Source organism: Leucopleurus acutus (assembly GCF_964270905.1).
Source record: "Leucopleurus acutus genome assembly, chromosome: 21".
Classification (NCBI taxonomy): Eukaryota; Metazoa; Chordata; class Mammalia; order Artiodactyla; family Delphinidae; genus Leucopleurus; species Leucopleurus acutus.
Genome location: NC_139163.1, coordinates 282,892 through 303,784, shown reverse-complemented (window position 1 = coordinate 303,784; position 20,893 = coordinate 282,892). Strand labels below are relative to the sequence as shown.

General features: G+C 39.0%; 1 protein-coding gene across 1 annotated transcript in view; it reads left to right on the top strand.

Moving 5' to 3' along the window:
- TENM3 (teneurin transmembrane protein 3) overlaps positions 1–20,893 on the top strand; it is a 317,283-nt gene that overhangs the window by 169,202 nt on the left and 127,188 nt on the right. Inside the window, exon 4 of the mRNA XM_082863864.1 lies at positions 16,093–16,215. Coding sequence (XP_082719990.1) covers positions 16,093–16,215 — 123 coding nt within the window. The remainder of the gene's footprint in view (positions 1–16,092; positions 16,216–20,893) is intronic.

Sequence of the window (20,893 nt, the reverse complement as noted above, 5' to 3'; positions counted from 1 at the left end):
TTTATTAGCACAACTTAAAGATGTTTAGTTTTAAGTTGATCTTAATATTTATTTATTACTCTAGAGAAAAAGGAGCTCACTACCAAAATCAGGAAATTATACAAATGTAGAACGTACGCTCTTCCTCTCCTCCCTAAAAATAATTTATTTACTCTTAGCTTGATATGAGTTCAGCTAAAGTAAATACTACATGGGAAATACTAGAAACAGACTGTATTTTCCATTCAAATATAAAAATCTCCCTGACTTGAAAAACGTCCAAGGGCGGCAACAATAAGCAGTAGCTTTAAAGTCAGCTGAACTCCAGTTTGTGCCGTACGTAAATATCTTGTCTGTGAAATATGGGGCTGTTTTCTCTGTTGTAGGATATCATTTTTGCAGAATGTAGCAACATCTCCTGATGACAAATGGAAAGCAGAATGCAGTATTTACCATTTCAGTGCTATGTTGCATAAATATTTAATTGGTGTTGCGTATGTCATTTGCTTTTACATTAGTGGTACTGAGAGCAGTGTGCTCCGAGAGAAATATCTACATACAGAGGAGCGAGAGGAAAAGTAACTGGCATGTATGAGGTTAAAAAGAGAGCTTGATAGACTGCTAGGAATCTTAGGAATGAATTCACCATAAAAACTCTACATTCCATTGAATCTATATTCCAACAAAGGTCTCATCCTCAAATAAAACAGATCAAAGAAAATGTCAATGTGTATAGACCCTTTTTAGTTTATTGTTCCTACTTCATTTTAGAATGTCTACAGACTACTCACACCTTGTCCATCTTCCTGCGCGGGCCTCTCACTGCTGTGGCCTCTCCCCTTGCAGAGCACAGGCTCCGGACGCGCAGGCTCAGCGACCATGGCTTACGGGCCCAGCCGCTCCGTGGCACGTGGGATCTTCCCGGGCCGGGGCACGAACCCGTGTCCCCTGCATCGGCAGGCGGACTCTCAACCACTGCGCCACCAGGGAAGCCCTGTCCATCTTCCTTAAAAATAAGATTCCACAGTTTCTTCAGTGGCCTAATAATATAATACCAGATAAGGAAGTGACCCTTCATCCATCCATCCATCCATCATTCATTCATTCATTCAGCATTTATTTCTTGAGACACCATGATGGATACCGCAGTGAACAACACAGTCCTTGCCGTCTTAGATTATATCTTAGCGAATGCAAACACTGAGCGCCTAATTATAATCATGATGACTAGTTAAAAAAGAGAAATAAATGTAGAAGACTAGGACAGTGCATAAAACGCAGTACTTACTGAGTCTGAGCATTAGAGAAAGGTTTTCCTGCTAAAACCAGAATAATAAGTAGGATTATGTGTTTTGAAAAATGCTGACATAAGGACAAATTTTAAGTGTTACCACGTAAACTTAAATGTGGCCCCAAAATCCAGTTCTCAGGAATATTAAAACCAATACATTGTGCTATAATAAAAAAATCTAGATGTGTCTGAGGGAAAATAAGTTACGATATTCATTGATTTTCTTCGTCGAGTTAGTCTGGCTAGAACGCTCTTGGTAGTTAATATCTAGAAGTGGAAAGAAATGTTACCTTGGATATTTGGGGTAACTAGATTTAAAATTTCCATACGAATTTATAGTCTGTTTTTGTTTGTTTCTCTCCCTTAAGTTTAGATAACATACTTTCATGCTTTAAGATTTTATTTACAAAGTATACCCAGAAAATAGTTTTAAAACTGTTAAAAGAAATGATATCTCTGGCTTCTTTTCCAAACATTCATGAGTACTCTATTAACCTATTTTGAAGGTATTCTTAAACCACGTGTTTCCATATGTCAGAAGTTGTTTGGAGACAGAGATCATGTCTCTCTGCATTTGATAACCCATCCAATTTGCATTTTTGAGTCGGGCCTAGAAGTGGAAAGAACGTTACTTTGAGACCCTTCCATTGGACATTTTAAGCACACATCATACAGCAGGGTCCCCAAGCCCTGGGCCGTGGACTTGTGCCAGTCTGGGGCCTGTTGGTGAGCGAGCGAAGCTTCACCTGCCGCTCCCCGTTGCTCCCCGTTGCTCGCGTTACCACCTGAACCATCCCCCCCGCCCCATCCATGGAAAAATTGTCTTGCACGCAACCTAGCCCTGCTGCCAAAAAGTTTGGGGACTGCTGTCATACAGTGAATCAAAGAACAATTATATTTTTTAGATAGAGCCAATTCTGTATACTACTAATTTGTTTTGGGAGAAAATCTTCAGTGTTTTTAAAGATAAGAACTTCCAGTCTTTTCCTGAGCTGTTGGATTTCATCACTGGTGACTTATCCAGGTTTCCAAAGAAGCTCTTCCTAACGCTTCTCTCCTGGTGGCTTTCTCCATCCGCGAGGCTGGCGTGGCGTTGGCGGACTCTCTCCTGGGCTTGTCTTTTCTCCCTAAAGCTTTAGCCACAGGCTGATCCTTTCCGTCTGCTCCTCTGCTAGTGAGCTTTTCTCCCCTCTATTGCTTTCATTTCCCAGGGCTGTAGAAGGGTCCCCAAGGCTCCCTAGAATGTTACTGCATGTAAAGCTGGGACATGAGGCCCTTGGCTCTGAGAAAAAAGATGTTACAAGTGCTTTTGCATCTTGCAGATTTTTATTTGTTTTTCCCAGGCATTGCCTTTCAATTATTTCCAGTATCACAGTCAATTTAATTCCATTAAACATAGCAAGAATCGAATATCCCTCCTAAACACTGAATTCACAGAGAAGAGTATGACATAATCTTTACCACAATGATCTTATGTGGGAAAAAATGATGTCAAATTTGAATATCACATTACAATATATTTTTAGCATGCTGTTTATAAGTACAGAGCCTCAAAGCAGGAAGATTTGAGTCTCTAATCCCACCTCTGTCACTTACTAGCTATTTGATCTTGAGCAGGGAACTTAACCTCTGTAAAACTGGGTTTCCTCATCAGTGTAAACAAGATTAGTAAAAGTAGAGCTCTTCGGAATATTTAATAAAATAATTATTAAAGGACCTGCTGTATAGTACAGGGAACTATTTTCAATATCTTGTAATAACCTATAAGGGAAAAGAATCTGAAAAAGAATAGATATGTATGTATAACTGAATCACTTTGCTGTATACCTGAAACTAACACAACATTGTAAATTAACTATACTTCAATTTTTTAATGGTTAAAAAAAGAAAAAAAATAATAATTACTGTGCCTATAAAAATGTAAGTGCTCAGTTGATTTTAGTGATATGATTATTCCTTGTGACAACCTAGTAAACCAAATATTATTATCCACAGTTTTTAGAAAGAAAAGCCTTAGGCCCAGAGCTCAGTGACCTGTCTAGCGTTAAAGCCAATCAGTGTTTGAACAGGGACCGTGATCCAGGTCTTTTTATTTTGAGTCCAGAACTTTGTTCCACTATATCATAGGGCATTGTCTCTCATAAGATTTAAGAACTTACAGGTGATGCATGGACAGGAGAATAAATGAGATGGAATGACAAACTGGGATATATATTCCCTTTTGAATTCTTATTCTGTTATATCAGATCATGTCACATGGGAAGATCTCAGTAGATGTTCCCACGTCATGACACCTGTCAACACTTCTTTCACAAATAAAGAACGGTTTTGCTGGCAATAATTTCTATGTAATTTTAATAACATAGTTTACAGTTTACTCTGTTTATTCTTAGTGTTGCCTTCTGTTTGTACTGATTTTTCCTTGAAGGTAATACTGTAAAAATTTCATTTTAAAATAAATGTATTTAAAGTTTTAAGTCAGTAATCTCAAGGAAAACTAAATTAAATATACAAATATAAAAATATTTATTTATAAAATAACAATACCATAGAAGGTTCACAATTATATAATAAGGGTGACAAGCACATTAAGAAAGTGCATAGGGTCACTGCTGAGTGGACCGAAAATGCTGTAGGTCTTTGCCTTTGGGTCTTTTAATTGCATTCTGGATCCTTAATCTTTTCATTACCTACATTTGTAGTTTTAACAAGCTAGCTTCATGATGTAGTTTGTGAGCCTATGTGAGTTCCATAGAATTTGTACATAAAACCTAACCATATTATTTCAGTCATTTCAAATCACAAATTTTACCAGCATTTTCTATATTTAGCATAAAGCTCTTGTTAGATGCGTTTTACTTCTTCAAAGAAATTCCTTATGGTCTCAGAAAAGAATCACATACAGAGAAGCAATACATGTTGAAAGTGGGAAAGTGGGTCGTTTATTTTTTAGGAAAGGAGCCTGAGACCACCACATACAGAAGCCAGTGGACAGCAAGAGCAGTCTCCAGGAGATCACAGGTGACCTCCTCTGTATGTTGCTTTGGAATAAATTTCCACAAATGCTTCATAAATATCCATTAATTATAGTTAAGTTCATAACTGAGGAAAACTGTTCTCCAAGTGAGCCCTGATGAATGGGGAGCACCTGGGATGCTCTCTTCCTAAGATCTTTTCCAACCCTGCCTGATGAGTTGAGATGGTCCAGGCAGACTGATGGGATGTGTTGAATTTACCGCTACCTATGAGGTACCGGAAGTAGTGGCATGGACTCTGCGTCACTCTGCTGTCACAGGCAACAGAACTTGATAGGGCGACACTGACTAAACCTTTGTTGATGAATATGAATGTGAACAACACACTACTTGAGCTGGTCGTGCCTGGATTCCTGGAGGGTCATTGATTTTGTTAAAAGTTGTTACTTGATAACCATACGCATGCGTGCTCACGCGTGCGCACACACACACACACTCACAATTCATATTCTCTCTTTCAAATGTGACTTCTCAGGGGAGAGTGGACTATTATGAAAGGGATGTTTTGAAGGGAATGTTTTTCTGGATTTTGCCGTAGTTTAATATACCAACCTTCCTCTAAGAGTCTCCGTATACCTAATAGTTGGATCTTTTAATAATGATGATTAAAGTGTCTTAAAATTTAAAGGAGTTGTAATTTTCAGGTCTATTCCACTTTTTCCAAAAGGTCAAAACAAGTCAAGGAAAAACTGTATGCTTAAGTAGGTCATTAACATCCATATACGTTTGTTGCATAAAAGTAGGATATAGCTCTTAAATAACCTTTTCGGAAGAAAGGCATGCAGATGAAAATTGAGTCAGTACGACAAGCCTTTGAACAATGAGCAGGTCCATGGGGTTTCAATCCAATGGTGAAGCTGCTAATAACTGTCACTAGTGAATCCTCTGTTACAAGCATTTCGTGATAACAACAAACTCAGTATTTTGGCAAGCAGGGCATAGTCTATAAATCATGTAAATGATTTCGTTCTGTATTTTGAATGTTCTTGGAATAGGTCCTCTTGCCATATTCTTCAACGTTGACAGCTGTTACCTCAAAGATTCTCTAGCTTATTGATAATGGCTGGCCCCTTTGGGCAGTTAATCATGATGGTGAACACTTTATTCTTCCTGTTCGTTTGGAGAAGGAATGCTTCTTTCATTCAGAGAACAGAAGCTGAAAACAAGAGGAAACTAATGAAACACTAGGAAAACAGTCTGTTTTATAAATCCCAACTTAACTCCCTTGGTGACAGAAACAACGGCTTGATTTTCATAAGCCTCTGTCAGCTTCAGCGCTGGCTGTCAGGGCAGCTGCAATTGCTGTTTACTAAGCAGCATCTTTAAACGCATTACACTGAATCTACATAGTAAAGAAAGAAAAAAGGCAATGAAATTTAAAAGCAGAATTTTTTAATGTTATCATTTTCAAAAGAGCAGGAGTCTAATATTCTGGCAGAAACACACCTGCAGAGCTGAATCACTGTCCAGGCTCATCCAGACATCTTGATAGCCGTGATTGTACTTTCCCATGAATGACAATGCCAGGAAAGGATAGAAAGGAAAAGGGCACAGTACAGAAATATAACCTATCAGCAGGCATTCCTTACTTCCCTTTCCCCCAAAACACTGTTACTTCATAAAGCCTGTGATTTGCAGTATGTCATCTTATAATGCTCAGAGAACCTTGCTACGTCAAGTGTTAGTTCCTTTGAATATCAAAATATCCTATAGGTGGGATAATTCCTTTTTTTGATGATAATTTGAGCACATATTAATATGAAAGCGTTCAAAAGAAGTATTGACTTTAAAATAACCATATTTGGGTCAACAAGGTATAGACTGTTGAAATAATATTAGCCTTAAAACTTAATAACAGGGCTTCCCTGGTGGCGCAGTGGTTGAGAGTCCGCCTACCGATGCAGGGGACACGGGTTCGTGCCCCGTACCAGGAAGATCCCACATGCCGCGGAGCGGCTGGGCCCGTGAGCCATGGCCGCTGAGCCTGCGCGTCCGGAGCCTGTGCTCTGCAACGGGAGAGGCCACAGCGGTGAGAGGCCCGCGTACCGCAAAAAAAAAAAATAATAATAATAACAAATAATAAGGGGTTCGAATGCCAAAATATTGCCTAACACATTCCATCAACATGTATATGAACACAGCAGGAAATCCAAAACAAAAGCTAATTTATGGAAAACTATGTATTCCTAATGACAATTTAGACCAGTAGGGGTCCAAGTTACAAACTGCAATCTTTACATGAGATGCTTTCATTTTACGTTGAAAACTTGGCTGCACTGTGGAAGCATGTATCAGATCAAATCAGTGCCCTATATTTAAGAGTATCCTTATTTTTTCTGTAAAATCTAATCATTGTACCTGTGCATCATGTATATTTATGTATTCATGAAATTGAAACATAAAGTGAAGAAATCTTGCTTTCGAAACCCAAGATACCCAAGGAATCGTATGCATAAACTGATAGGTTGAGCCCATGCAATTTTACTTTATTTTAAAGTGAAAACAAAGGAGCAACGGCATTGGTATTCTAATATATTGATATCTTATGATGCCAGATGTTTTTTTTCCTATGCTCAATGATATAGCCTAAATATTTATTTAAATTTTAAAATATTATATTGACATATCATACAATATAAATCTGGAAGAAACCTTTAAGATCGAGTGCAAGCTCTTCAGATTTTTATATAAATAAGATATCTAAGCCTCAGAGAAGCCCAGGGACTTGCCAAGTTTCCACAACTAGTTAGAGCCAGAATTGAGACTTGGACCCAGGTCTCTTAATATAAGCTAAAGGCTCCACGAGATGCCACAGACAGTCTATGTTGAAAACTGTGTTCTTAAATTAAAAAGATCAGATTCTGATTTTCTTTTCCTGCAGCTTCTGATAACATGTTCTTAATGATTCTTTCTCAGAAAGAGAACTTTGCGGGGGGAAACGTACCATGGTGGTTGTGAGGTGAATTATAAGACAGGAAAGCTTTAGACCTTAGCTTGCTGAGATGAACTTTAAAGGTTTTGGAGGCTAACCAACCCCAAGTGCACTGAAAACACTTTCAGGATATTTTTTAGCTTAGTTTTTCTTACCAGAATCTGGTTCTCATGTTATCTCATATTTTTTGTCTTTGTGATAATGTTTGCTTGATCTTGTAATATTAAATAGCATTTAGCCAATAATGGCAGGCCTGCTAAGAGCAGTACTTTAAGTTGCCAAAACCTCAGAGTGTACCCTTCGGGGTTCTGGTGGCATAAGCTGGGTTCAGGGTTCTGATGGCAAGGATGCTTGCTTCTGTGTTCGCTTCACAACATCCCCTGTAATTTGCTCCAAGGTTCTGGCAAATTGCTGGACCATGTCACCAGCTGTCACCACCCCTTCTTCCCATTCATGTTTGGCAGCATCTGGGACACAGGCATGCCAGTAGAAATAATAGTAGCTGTGACAACTTCGGTGGCATGGTCCCCAGAGACAAGACCAAACTCTGGCACCTTTGCTCTCAACAAGGAGCTAAAAATGGCGCTGAATTTGCTCCTTGGTGATATATAATTTTCTTTAATTATACATTTTGGTTTCAAGTCTTCCACATGCTGGCTTTTAAGTATCAAACCAACATATATCGGTTAAAAACAATGGCATGCCCTTTTTTCTATGGCGAGGAGGTGAAATAGCTAGAATACCATGGATTCCTCTCATCTCCGTCAGCCTTGAAAAATAAAAGGAATGGAAATTTCTCTCACTTGAATGGTCCTTGAGCCCGAAAGAAAATTTCTTCATAAAATTTCACTGGTAGATATTCACCATCATATTGTCTCAAAATTATTTCAGTTAGTGAGGTTTTTTAATTAACATTTATAGAAAGAAAAAAAAAATAAAAGGTTACAGACGAATGTTTTTGAATGACATAGAAATATTTTAAACATCTTGAAATTGGTTACAATCTAAGAATAACACGGGAAAAAAACTAAGAAGATGGGTGATAGTATAACAGTGTGCTCACGAATTTTGTAGATGACAAATGTCAGATACTACAGCTGATTTAAAAGGGTTCTGACTGGGAATCATCGTGGAAGTCCATTTTCTCCTGCCTTGAGAAAAGGGAGGAATTGTACTAGGTGCCTTCTAAGACTGCTTCTGACTGTCACCAGTCTCAGATTCTCTGTTGTCACCCCTATTTCTCAGGAACCAAGCTACAGAGAGCCAGCCCTCTAAGAGCAACTCTAAGCAAAATATTGAAAAAGCTGAGTTACATATTAAATTTTCCCCATAACTGTCTTTTCCCATTTTTCCACAGCTAACAGCCTGTACTGTTATTCCCTTTCCCTACAAACTCATCTTTTTCCCATCAAAGTACCTATGTTAACCCCCAGCTGCAACGATCCATTTCTGCTTCTCCTACAACCCCCCATTCCTCACACAGCAGAAGGTAAAAAATTTATTCACATCTAAGGTGTTATGTTTAAGGTACAATAATATAAAGTGTTACGGCGGTGTAGAGTGGATATTAATTCCAGGAAGACTTCATAAAGAGGTGTCACGTGAACTAGACACTAAGGCGTTAGTGAGATCTCGTCGGGCAGAGTTTGAGGGAGGTACCTTAGAAACCAGGAATTATGAGGAACAAAGGCATGGAAGCAAGAAAATTAAGGGCATGATCTAAATGGTAGACCAGCAAATCTGGCGAGCTCATGGGGTCTGTGATATCTTCACACTGTTGTGCAACAGATCTCCAGAACTTTTTCCATCTTGCAAAACTGAAACTCATTAAACAATAACTCCCCATTCCCCCCCATCTGCAGCCCCTAGTAATTGCCCTTCTACTGGCTGCCCCTTGGAGTCTTACTATTTTAGATGTGGCCCATGTAAATGGAATCAAACAGTATTTGTCTTTCTGTGGCTGGCTTATTTCATTTAACATAATGTCCTCAAGGATCATCCATGTTATGGCATGTGGCAAGATTTCCTTCCTTTTTAAGACTGAATAATATTTCATTGTATATTTATATATATACACGACATTTTCTCTATCCGTCTTTCCATCATTGGACACGTGGGTCGCTTCTGCCTCTTGACCGTTGTGAATAGTGCTGCTGTGAACATGGATGTGCGAATATCCCTTTGACACTCCTACTTTCAGGGATTCTGGATCATATGGTACTTCTAGTTTTGATTTTGTGCCGAACTACGAAACTGTTTTCCATAGTAGTTGCACCATTTTACAATCTCACCAGCAGTGCACAGGGGTTCTGATTTCTTCACATCCTCACCCAGCCAAGTTATAATGTTTTTAAACTACCAGTCCACCTGGGAGGGCCATGGGCTGATAGTCATTAACCCAATATGTGAATTTGTTTAATCATATTGCTTTCCTTCTGACACCTGAGATGTACACCAGTTTATTCTAGTTATCAGGGGTGAGGGAGGGGCTGTAACAGGCTGTCATACTTGCCTCCCCTGCAGCCTCATAGGAAGGAATGCCTAGACGCCTTATAGAGAAAAGCACCTACAGAGAGGTTTAGGGAAGGTAAAAACATACCTTCTTCAGCCAAGCTGTGTATCAGATGGCTACTTTAAATAAAGTATTTAAGTATAATATGTAGTTAGAAAAGTGCACAGAACATAAGTGAGCACACCAGTGGAACCACCTCCCAGACAGAGAAATGGAACGTTACCAGCTCTCCAGAAGCCGCCACGGGCTCTCCCAGTCACCACCCACCCCCTTCCCCCTGGAGAGAGCCACTCTGGCGGCTTTTACCTACCTTGGAAGTTTATACACATGGACTTAGTCAGCATTCATGGTTTTTGTGAATGTATTTGTGAGATTTTTCCATATCATTGCATCTGGGATGGGTTCATTCATTTACATTGCTGTGTGGAATTCCACTGTATGATTATTACTCTAATTTGTTTTTCCATCTTACGGCCAGAAGACATCTGAGTTGCTTCCCGTTTGGGGCTATTACAGATATTTCTGTGAACATTCTTGTTCATGCTTTTGGTGCCTCGTGTATACATATTTCTTTTTTTTTTAACTTGGAATGTGAATTACAGTTTATTAAAATTAGTGATATTGTTGGGTTCAAATTTCTCATCATACTCTTTGATTTCCATTTGTCCTATTTGTTCTTTTTAAAAAATTTTTATTTTATTGGAGTATAGTTGCTCTACAGTGTTGTGATAGTTTCTGCTGTACAGCAAAGTGAATCAGCCACATGTGTACATACATCCTCTCTTGCTTGGATTTCCTTCCCACTTAGGTCACCACAGAGCAGTGAGTAGAGTTCCCTGTGCTATACAGTAGGTTCTCATTAGTTATCTATTTTATACATAGTAGTGTGTATATGTCCATCCCAATCTCCCAGTTCATCCCACCCACCCCCTTCCCCCCTTGGTGTCCATACGTTTGTTCTCTACATCTGTGTCTCTATTTCTGCTTTGCAAATAAGTTCATCTGTACCATTTTTCTAGATTCCACATATATGCAGTAATATACAATACTTGTTTTTCTCTTTCTGCCTTACTTCATTCTGTATGACAGTCTCTAGGTCCATCCACGTCTCTACAAATGACCCAATTTCGTTCCTTTTTATGGCTGAGTAATATTCCATTGTATATATGTACCACATCTTCTTTATCCATTCCTCTGTCGATGGACACTTAGGTTGCTTCCATGTCCTGGCTATTGTAAATAGTGCTGCAATGAACATTGGGGTGCATGTGTCTTTTTGAGTTATGTTTTTCTCTGGGTATATACCCAGTAGTGGGATTGCTGAGTCATATGGTAGTTGTATTTTTAGTTTTTTAAGGAACTTCCCTACTGTTCTTTATAGTGGCTGTATCAATTTACATTCCCTCCAACAGTGCAAGAGGGTTCCCTTTTCTCCACGCCCTCTCCAGCATTTATTGTTTGTAGATTTTTTGATGATGGCCATTCTGACCAGTGTGAGGTGATACCTCATTGTAGTTTTGTATACATATCTCTATTGGATATACAGGCAGACTTTTGTAGACACACTGGGGAGTTAACCACCATTCATAAGATTTTTTAATATGGAGGAAATGTATTCCAATTCCCAACAAGCAACTTACAAATGATCTTGCAAAAATACAACCATTTATAGTTGGTAAACGTCTTGTATTTAGAAGCCAGTTTTATCACGTGGACAACTTTTGATCGTGTTTGCTACTGTCAAAGAGAGATAAATTAACAATTTGTGTTAAATTTTTAAAAATTTCTTTGATGTGAATGCTCAGTTTTGATTCAGGTTAAGTAGGAAAACAGCACAGTGCATAAAAAGGAATCCTGAAACAGGGTCAGGAGATCTCGTGTCCTGAGTCCTCTTCATGCACTAACTTTAAAAGACACTGAGCGTGTCACTGATCCCCTCTCTGCCTGTGTTTCGTCCTCATACAACAAGGATAATGACCCTGTCACATGCTACATTATTAGAAGATGATAGATATCAAGGTATTTGAAAATGTGAAAAACACATGGAATGCTTAAATCTACATGAGTACTAATTTCTGTAACTTTAAAATACACACCTATACAGCTTACTTTAAGACTCTTGGAGTTAACCAGAGTAGCCTGTTATTAATTGAATCATCATCATCATATTACTGTAGAAGTTTTCTTTTAAGACAATATGCTATGTGGAAAAGTATTGTATAGAAGGATGGTGATTGGAATACACAAGTGTTACTGATTAATATCTTTCCCGCCCTCAACTCCAAATACTGTCTCTCTCTGCCTTTGGTTTCCTAGATGTGGTAGAGAAGCATATCTCTAGCCTTTGACCCGCACAGAAGTTACATTCGACTCCTTCCTGTGTGGATTTTCACACTCCACTGCTCTCTGGTAGGATAGAGAGGTGTATCGTGCTATGTATTCCCTTTACTACCAGAAGGTCTGGGTTTAAGGTCACGGTCCACTGCTTACTTGCTTGGAACCCTAAACTCTCAAAAAGTCTCAGTTTTTGCAGATTTAAAATGAAAAAAAAAAAAGTAACTATTCAACGAAGTCTTTGTGAAGCTTAAATGAGATACCGGGTGAAACAGAAGCACAGCACTTGACACGTAGGTTGTGTTCAATGGATATTTTATTTTTTAAAAATATTGCATCCCAGTGGTCTAACACAAAGGACCCTGTCTGTGGCTGAGAGAATGCCTGGTGTGGCTGCCAGCCTGAACCTTCTCACCTAAGCCATCGCCCAGAGGGGTCCAGGGCTCAGCAGAGCACAGAGCTCCCCGCCTCTCCTTGGCACTCTTGCCACACCCTCCATCAGGTCCTGCGCAAACCAAGGATCCATTGTACCGTCATGAAGAGTGGCAGCAATGCCTTCTCATGGGTTCAAATCTGCTTTCCAGCCTGGGCATTAAAGAATTGGGATCATCCTTCTTTATTTACAGATGTTATTTTACTTCTCTAATTCTCCCTTTATTTGTCTGCCAAGAGAGCTCATGTAGTTTTATTATAGCAGCTTTCAGGAATTTCTGTAGCACTCTGACTTTGAGTTTGCCGCCTCTCTCTCTCTCTCTCTCTCTCTCTCTCTCTCTCTGTCTCTCTCTCTCTCTGTCTCTCTCTGTGTTTCTCCCTGTCTCTCTCTGTCTGTCTCTCATTAACTTTGGAGTCAGTCTCACCCTGTATTTACATAAAAATCTTAAGTTACACGTAACAAGTGTCAAGAGCTTCACTCAACACCAAACACCAACGCTTTCAAGGTACATATTTCAAAACAGTGTTTAACAAGATATAATATTATTTGGTATGGCTCTCATTGTACGACGTCCTAAGTAGAACCAAAATCCCATTTTATTGAGATTTTCTGTAATAAAAAATACATCATAAAGCTGTTGCCCATCTGACAGAAAGTAAAATAGCTCCAGACGCAGACATAACACTACTTTCTAACATTTGACGCCTGCGCCTGACCCATGGACCGTCTCTCCTCTTCACAGTCTATTAAAACCAATAATATGAGCAAATCTATCATCCAGGAAGACACTCTGTGCTACATAAAAGCTCACGATGATGATACGTCATTTTGTGTAGAAACTTTGACCCTTTTGGAATATTTATCATTGCTATGCCAGAGTATGCCCATCAGAACTTCTACTGCATGCGGACCTAGCACCCATTATTTTACTCAAAAATTGCTGAATTATCTGAAACCTTGAAAACTGTGTGAAGCGATAAATTTTTAGAAAGCTTCTGACATTTTGCCACTCAAACATTACATAATTTAATGCAAAATGACATAAGTTATACGTCTTAACAAGTTGACAGTTTGTATGTTGGAGAATTCTATAACCTATATCTTAATCCTTGAAAAAAATCAGTCTTTAAAGGGATTGCTGGAAAACGGTAATTTAAGCAGGGAGTCATGAGTATATACGTGTGCTACAAATTGTACAGAGTGGATACAGCTATGTTCCTATCTATGTTTAGTATGTTTCTTACTATAGGATGATTTTATATCAGGTATTGTTAACAGAAGAATGTGACACTGGTAATAGAATGTCACCAAGCTGTTGACTCTTTTAAAAAAGTCGATCAATTATATATAATGCTAGTGGACTTTTCACAAAACTACTTTTCATAGAGCATAACACTGACTAGTCATTAATTCATTATTAATAATATAACATTCCATTTTTAGGCATTTATATATTTGTTTTATATTTAAATATTTTATATTTATTAATTTTTCCTTAAATTACTATACTTTTATCCACAACAGTATTGTGTGACATTTTAAAACCTTAGAAAATACAGTCTGTTTCTTTGACAGATACTTACCGAGATCTACTCAGTAGCAGATACTGTATAAGGCAAATGAGATACATGATATTGGGAGGGATGCTTCACCCAGTCAGGGAGTGCCTTCCCAAGAAGTTGATACCAGCCATCTGAGGGAAGAAGAGGTATTTTGCAGTGGGTGGAGAGCATTGCAGACAGAGGGGACCATTTATTGAGAGGTTCTATGGTCTGGTCAGGTGACTGCAAATGGCTCAGTAACCTGGAGTAGAGAGCAAATAAATAAAAGACCTATATACTACGGACTGTCCTGCTAGGCGCCTTAACCTGTACTGTCCAGAAAGTTTACATCAATTAAACAAGATAGGTTTATCCAGTCTCGTTTTGTAAGTAAACCTAATGTTTAACAATATTACATCATTTGGGACTTCCCTGGTGGTGCGGTGGTTAAGAATCCACCTGCCAGTGCAGGGGAGATGGGTTCGATCTCTGGTCCGGGAAGATCCCACATGCTGCGGAGCAGCTAAGCCCGTGCGCCACAACTACTGGGCCCATGTGCTGCAACTACTGAAGCCCGCGCACCTAGAGCCCGTGCTCCGCAACAAGAGAAGCCACCGCAATGAGAAGCCCGCACACGGCAATGAAGAGTAGCCCCCAGTCACCACAAGTAGAGAAAACCCGCGCGCAGCAACAAAGATCCAGCGCAGCCAAGGTGAAAAAAAAAGTGCTCAAAGAAGACAAAAGCCAATCCAGAATTCTACGCTAGTGAAAACGTCTGTGAAGAATGCAAGTGAAATAAAGATATTTTCAGATAAAAGAAAAAACTAAAAAAAATATATATATATTAAAAAAATTACATCATTTGTCTAAGGTTAAATCCTAGATTGAGGTTGAACCCAAATCTAACTACGTCTAAAGCCTGTCCTCTTTACACTGTGCTAATTTTGTTTTGTTAGTATATATTGGATATTTAATAGGGGCTTTTACAGTGATTGTTATCACACTGTCTCTAACAATACTTTCTAAACATGTCCTTCTCCACCTCTCTGGTAAATTCCAACATGTATAATGAATATCTACTGTCAAATAATGTTGAAAAATTCTCCTTCATGACATAGTAATATGACAGTGGGTTTCCCCATGGACACTTAGCCTTCCTTAGGGACTAATTCCAGAGCACAAATGAATATTAAGTGTTAATGGTTAATACGACAGTGATTATTATTCTAAATATTTTTAATAAATAATATATAAAATGATAAATTATATTACATTTCTCTTTATAATTATATTGTCTAGTTACGTATTTTCTAAGTATTTTACATCAAGAAAATTAGTAAACACATTTACAAAATTTGTATCAGTTTATAAGATTATCAAACCCACATCAGAAACTCTATATGAAATTACCTGATACATATGCACGTTGCTTGATCTGTGCTCTTGCCGAATTGTAAGTCATAAATTCGAAGATTATTTGTCTTAAATTTAGAACATTCGAATATTGCTATAGTTTGTGCATCTGAATCCATTCTGAACATTTCATGCACCAAATTCGTCTGTGGAGCCAGTTGTTACCTTAATCCAAGAGAATAGCATCATATCTCTTGAGAACCTGTAGATATTGCAACAAAGTCTTGTACATGTGCAAGTGGCCTGTGGTCATGTAAGTTTGGCAAGTACTGCTTGGGAGCATACTACCGCTTACTTAAATGACGGTGCAGAGTAGAACTGGAACAAAGCAGAACAAACAATGATTCGCTCCTAAGAATTTCCCGGTACCAGTTAACTGAGTAATATCAAATCTTTATCAAAGCGCTGCCATGTTGCACTGAGGAACTGTTTGTTTTCTAATTTTTATTATGCAATCGTCTTTGGTATTTCAGAACATGGATTATAAGTATAAAATTTTTATGTATTATTTGTGTGTAAAATTATAACTTTACACGTGACTCTTGTTATAAACATATATACCATGTGCTATTGTAGCTAGAAGCAGCAGACCTTTAAACAACTTGTATTTTTTTACCCCCAGCAATGCATCTCTTTGGCCTCAACTGGCAGTTACAGCAGACTGAAAATGACACATTTGAGAATGGAAAAGTGAATTCTGATACCATGCCAACGAACACTGTATCGTTACCTTCTGGTGACAATGGTAAGAGAAAGAATTGTGTGTCCTGTGTTTTTCTTTTAACATCTCTTTTCACATTTCATCTCTTTTAACATTATAAATAAAATAAATTTATTTTTACCCATGTAACATTCATCTTTATATGAGAGAAGGAAAAGGTTTCGGAATTATAAATATTATCTTTTAATGAGTGACTTTTATTCATTTACTTGAAGGATTGGAAATTCACATTTTTATTATAGGAATAATACAGTGCTCTGCCTTCTGAGTCGATGGCTAGGCTTTTCTGCCTCTCCTTCCTGTGAGTGTGCATTTTGGTTTATTTTTAGTCTGTAAATAGATTATAATTCAGTGTATCATCTCATATTACCTCGGGTATACTGAGCTTTCTTTGTTCAGCTAGTATGTGGAGTTGGAATACTATCTTCATTTTGTTTTAAAAGCTTTTACATACAAAACACATGAAAGGATTCTCATTTATTGACCTTTCCTCTGCTTGCCCTTTCTTTAAACCTTCAAAAGTTTACACTTTGAACTAACAGACTTTCAAATCAACTGGCTCTGAGTTTAAAAATGGAATTTAAGCGGTTAGAGAATGCTGTATTTCATTTTTTCAGAAAAATATGTACATATGTAAGCATATTTATATCTGTCTATTATTTTTATATATGGGTGTGTGCTTGTATGTATGTCTTGGCACTTGGCATCCTCTGACTTTTTGCAAAATGTCCTAATACTTTATGTCTCAAAGCAACCAGATCAAGACACCTTTTCTGTCACGTGAGAAATACATCCTTTGCCTTTAAGCATTGCCCTGGCTCTTCTTCCTCTTCGTTTCTTCTTATCTGGTACTTTTGTTCTGCTTTGACATCTCTTATGTTCACCCTCACGTGGCTAGTTTCTTTGCGAGACTAGAAAGAAGCTATAATATATTTATTTGTATTTATATATATGCTGCTATGTTACATGTACCCATTGGCTGTGACTAATACTTTTACCATTTTTTTTTTGTTCTTTGCTTTCCCAGCTTCTGTTTTATTTTAACAGTAATACTTTATGACACTCCTCTTCCTTCTTGGGGAGGCTGAGAGGTTTTATAAGACATTAGATTTTCATGGTAATAATAAATACCGCTACCCCACCCCTGTATGGAGTCTTTTGATACAAAGTGCTATACGTTCCAAAAAACTGTAATCTGGTGGCTGATGACAGTGACAGTGGAAGTCAGTGCACAGTGGATTAAAGAGGAGTGAAGAAAAGCTTACCTAATTAACATTGTTGGTGGGTAATTTCAATTAAGTGAAATATAATTACTTTAAACAACTGTTTAATTTTTTATGTACTGATAACACACACATGAGCAGATCCATAACTACACAGAAATTAAGAGTATTTATTTTTGATTTATAGAGATTGCAGTTTAGACTGTCTTTTAAAGTGGATTGTTCCCACGAAAATGGCCAGACCGCACTTCTTAACCACACATGCAGGGGCTCCTTTACAGACTGAAGGGAAGAACGCTTATCGTAGACGTCTCGTTTATTTTACAACATCCTAGCCTGTCATTACGATCAGAAGGAAATAGAGTGTGGCTAATGAGTGTCACCGTCCTTGAAATGTGTGATGTTGAGAAAGCTGTGGCTTCAGAGACCCTCCCACAGCCTCGGTGCTGGTTCTTGGGATTTTCTGTTCTATTTTATTGAATTTCCCATTTATCACAAATGCTAGTTGAAACTCACTCAGATAATTTTGCAATTTACAAAGGATTGTGGGCCACAGTTTCAAAAACACGGCTCTGAAAGTCCACTTCCCTAAGAGGGACTGAAGTTCCCATGTGATCACAGAACGCATGGGGTGCAGTTGACAGGTGCCAGTGGAGCAACTGAATACAGTGATTCCCCTACATACAAACGAGCTCCGTTCCAAGAGCGCGTTCGTAACTCCAATTTGTTCGTAAGTCTAACAAAGTTAGCCTAGGTACCCAACTTACACAGTCGGCTACATAGTACCGTACTGTAATAGGTTTATAATACTTTCCACACAAATAATACATAAAAAAACAAACGCAAAAAATAAAGAACACATTTTTCATCTTACAGGACAGTGCCTTGGAAAGTACAGTAGTCCAGTACAACAGCTGGCACACAGGGGCTGGCATCCAGTGAACAGGCGAGAAGAGTTACTGCCTGGAGGAGGGAGAGGAGGTGGGAGATGGTAGAGCTGAGGGGTGGTCAGCAATAGGGGACAGAGGGCGAGCTGCAGTGTCGCTCACGCCTGACGCTGATGGTACAGGTGCTGGTTCCTTGCTGGAACCAGATGCACATCCGCATCTTTGAAAGTGCTTAACATGAAGGTTCATATGTAGGGGACATACTGTATGCGTGTAAATGAAGGACCATCTTCCTAGCCTCCCACATAAGGAGGAGATGACAGATGCCCCAGAATGAGTTAGATATACTGGAGAACGGATCCTGCAGCCTGCCAACCGGACAGGGGCATTCGTAGGAATTTCTCTTTATGGAAAGAAGGCTATCTCGGGGCTCAGAGTTTGTCCAAAGTGTGACCTAAATAATAGTCTCACTTGTTATCTTTATTATTTTTCCAGTAGCCCGAAAAACCCTAAATTGGTAAGGAATTCTTATTTTCGTTTTTCCAAGTAAAGGTTCTGGGTATGTATCTCTTAAATACTTATTTAAATACCGGAGTGCAGCGGGCAGGAGGGGACTGTATTTGCAAGAAGGGAGGTACCTTACAAACACTGCTTTTAAGCATCCCTGATGAACCGGCAGAGACCGTGCACCATCATCTGCTACTTCAGTTTTATAAACTGTGCAGAGAACCAGATCACATCATCTCTAGAAACTCTAGGAGATTGTAACCCTTAAGAAATTCTTGCAATTCTGAATGAGGCTCACTGGGAAAATTAACCGTGCTAAGCATGATGGGGAAATTACTTTGTGGCTTCTAGACGCAATGCTCTTCTTTATGCAGTCCTGTTTTATTCTTATTTTATAAATACAATTCTAAGGAACAGTCATGGTGCTAACAATCATGGTGCTAAACTCCCTGCTCGCTTGTAAGTGAATACTGAACCAAAGCTTCTAAATGGTATTTAGTATTTAAAAGAAGAATTTCTGTTACACGCCATGATTCTCTCCTGATTATTCCTAAGACGTTCTTTGACTACAGATTTTAGAGATGAGGTGTCAAGTGTGAGGTCTCAGGCAAAACTGATGGAAGTGGGCAACGTGCATAAAGAGGCAAGGATGAAGTTTTTAGTTCAAACACCCGTCTCTTTCCAGAAACTAAAATTATTCCGCTGGATTGAGGAATTCACTTAGCCTAATGTGCTGGAGAGCACCGCGCAGCCCTGTATTCAAATCCTAGCCCTTTCATCTGTTTACTGTGTAACCTTGAGCAAGTTACTCAACCTCTCTGAGCCTCAATTGCCTCCACGTAAAGAGGGAGTAATGCCTGTCTCTCGGCTGATCAGCTTCAACAGTCGGGCAGCCCTTCTGTGTTTCCCTTACAAGCTCTCTCCCCACACGTCTCAACGGTGGTTTCCAGCTCTCCTACTATCCTCGAAGCTTCAATCCCTCAGCTCCCAGCAGATGACCTTGTGTTCTGTTCAGCAAAAAAAAACAGAGACCTTGATTTCCTGTAAACACAGCTCCATTCCTACGTGCATCTCGATCTGTCTTTCCATCCTTTTCTTACTAATCTTTCCAAGAGCGTTCTTGATCCCATTCTGTACTTCAGAATTTCCTCTCTCAACTGGCTGGCACCTTCCAATCAACATTTGAACATTCCCAAGTCTCTCAAGTCTTAAAAAAAAGAACCCTTGAGTCTGCCTCCTACCCCTGCCCTACCCCATCCTTCTCTTCTCCCCGTGTAGCCAGCCCTTCTGGAACACGGTGTGTACATTCGCCGTGAAGTCATGTCTTCACCTTCCACTTACTCCTGTGACAGTGTGGCTTCTTCAGGCTCCTTCCTCGTGACTGTCCTCTGCCACCATCACTCACAGACACGGATGTCTTCCCGACTTATCCGTCGTCCTGCCAATAGCATCAGTTGATACTCTACGCTCTTTATCACATTTGAGCTCTTGGTAGCATTCAGTAGGTAACCTATCACTCCTAATTGAAATAGCCTTTTCCTTAGCTTCTGTGATACCGTTTCCACTTTCTTCCTGATTTTTTAGCAGTCATTTCTCAGTTTGTTTAGTTGACTCATCTTCCTCTACCCGATCCCCAAACATTGCGGTCACTCAGAATACAATCTCTCTGGGTCCTCAGATCCATTCTCCCGACTTCATTTACGTACCATGTGCTATGTGTTATGTCACATTCTTTGTGCTCCCAAATCAATAAGTGCAGCCTGGATCTCTCTGTCTTGGAGCTCCAGACATCAACTATGAAAACTCTATCCAAGTATCTTTAGAAAATCCCCACTTGGGTGTCTTCCAGGCATCTCAAACTCCATATGTCTAAAACCGAACCCAACAACCAATTTGGTTATCCATTACTGCCTAACAAGCCACATCAAAGTCCAGTGGCTTCAAAGAACAGTTTGTTATCATCTCTCATGGTTCTGTGGATTAACTGGGTAATTTTTGTTTTTTTGCTTGGGTCGCTCATGAAATTGCTTTCAGATGTTGCTTGTTCTGTTTGAAAACTCCACTAAACTGAAATTCAAGGTAGCC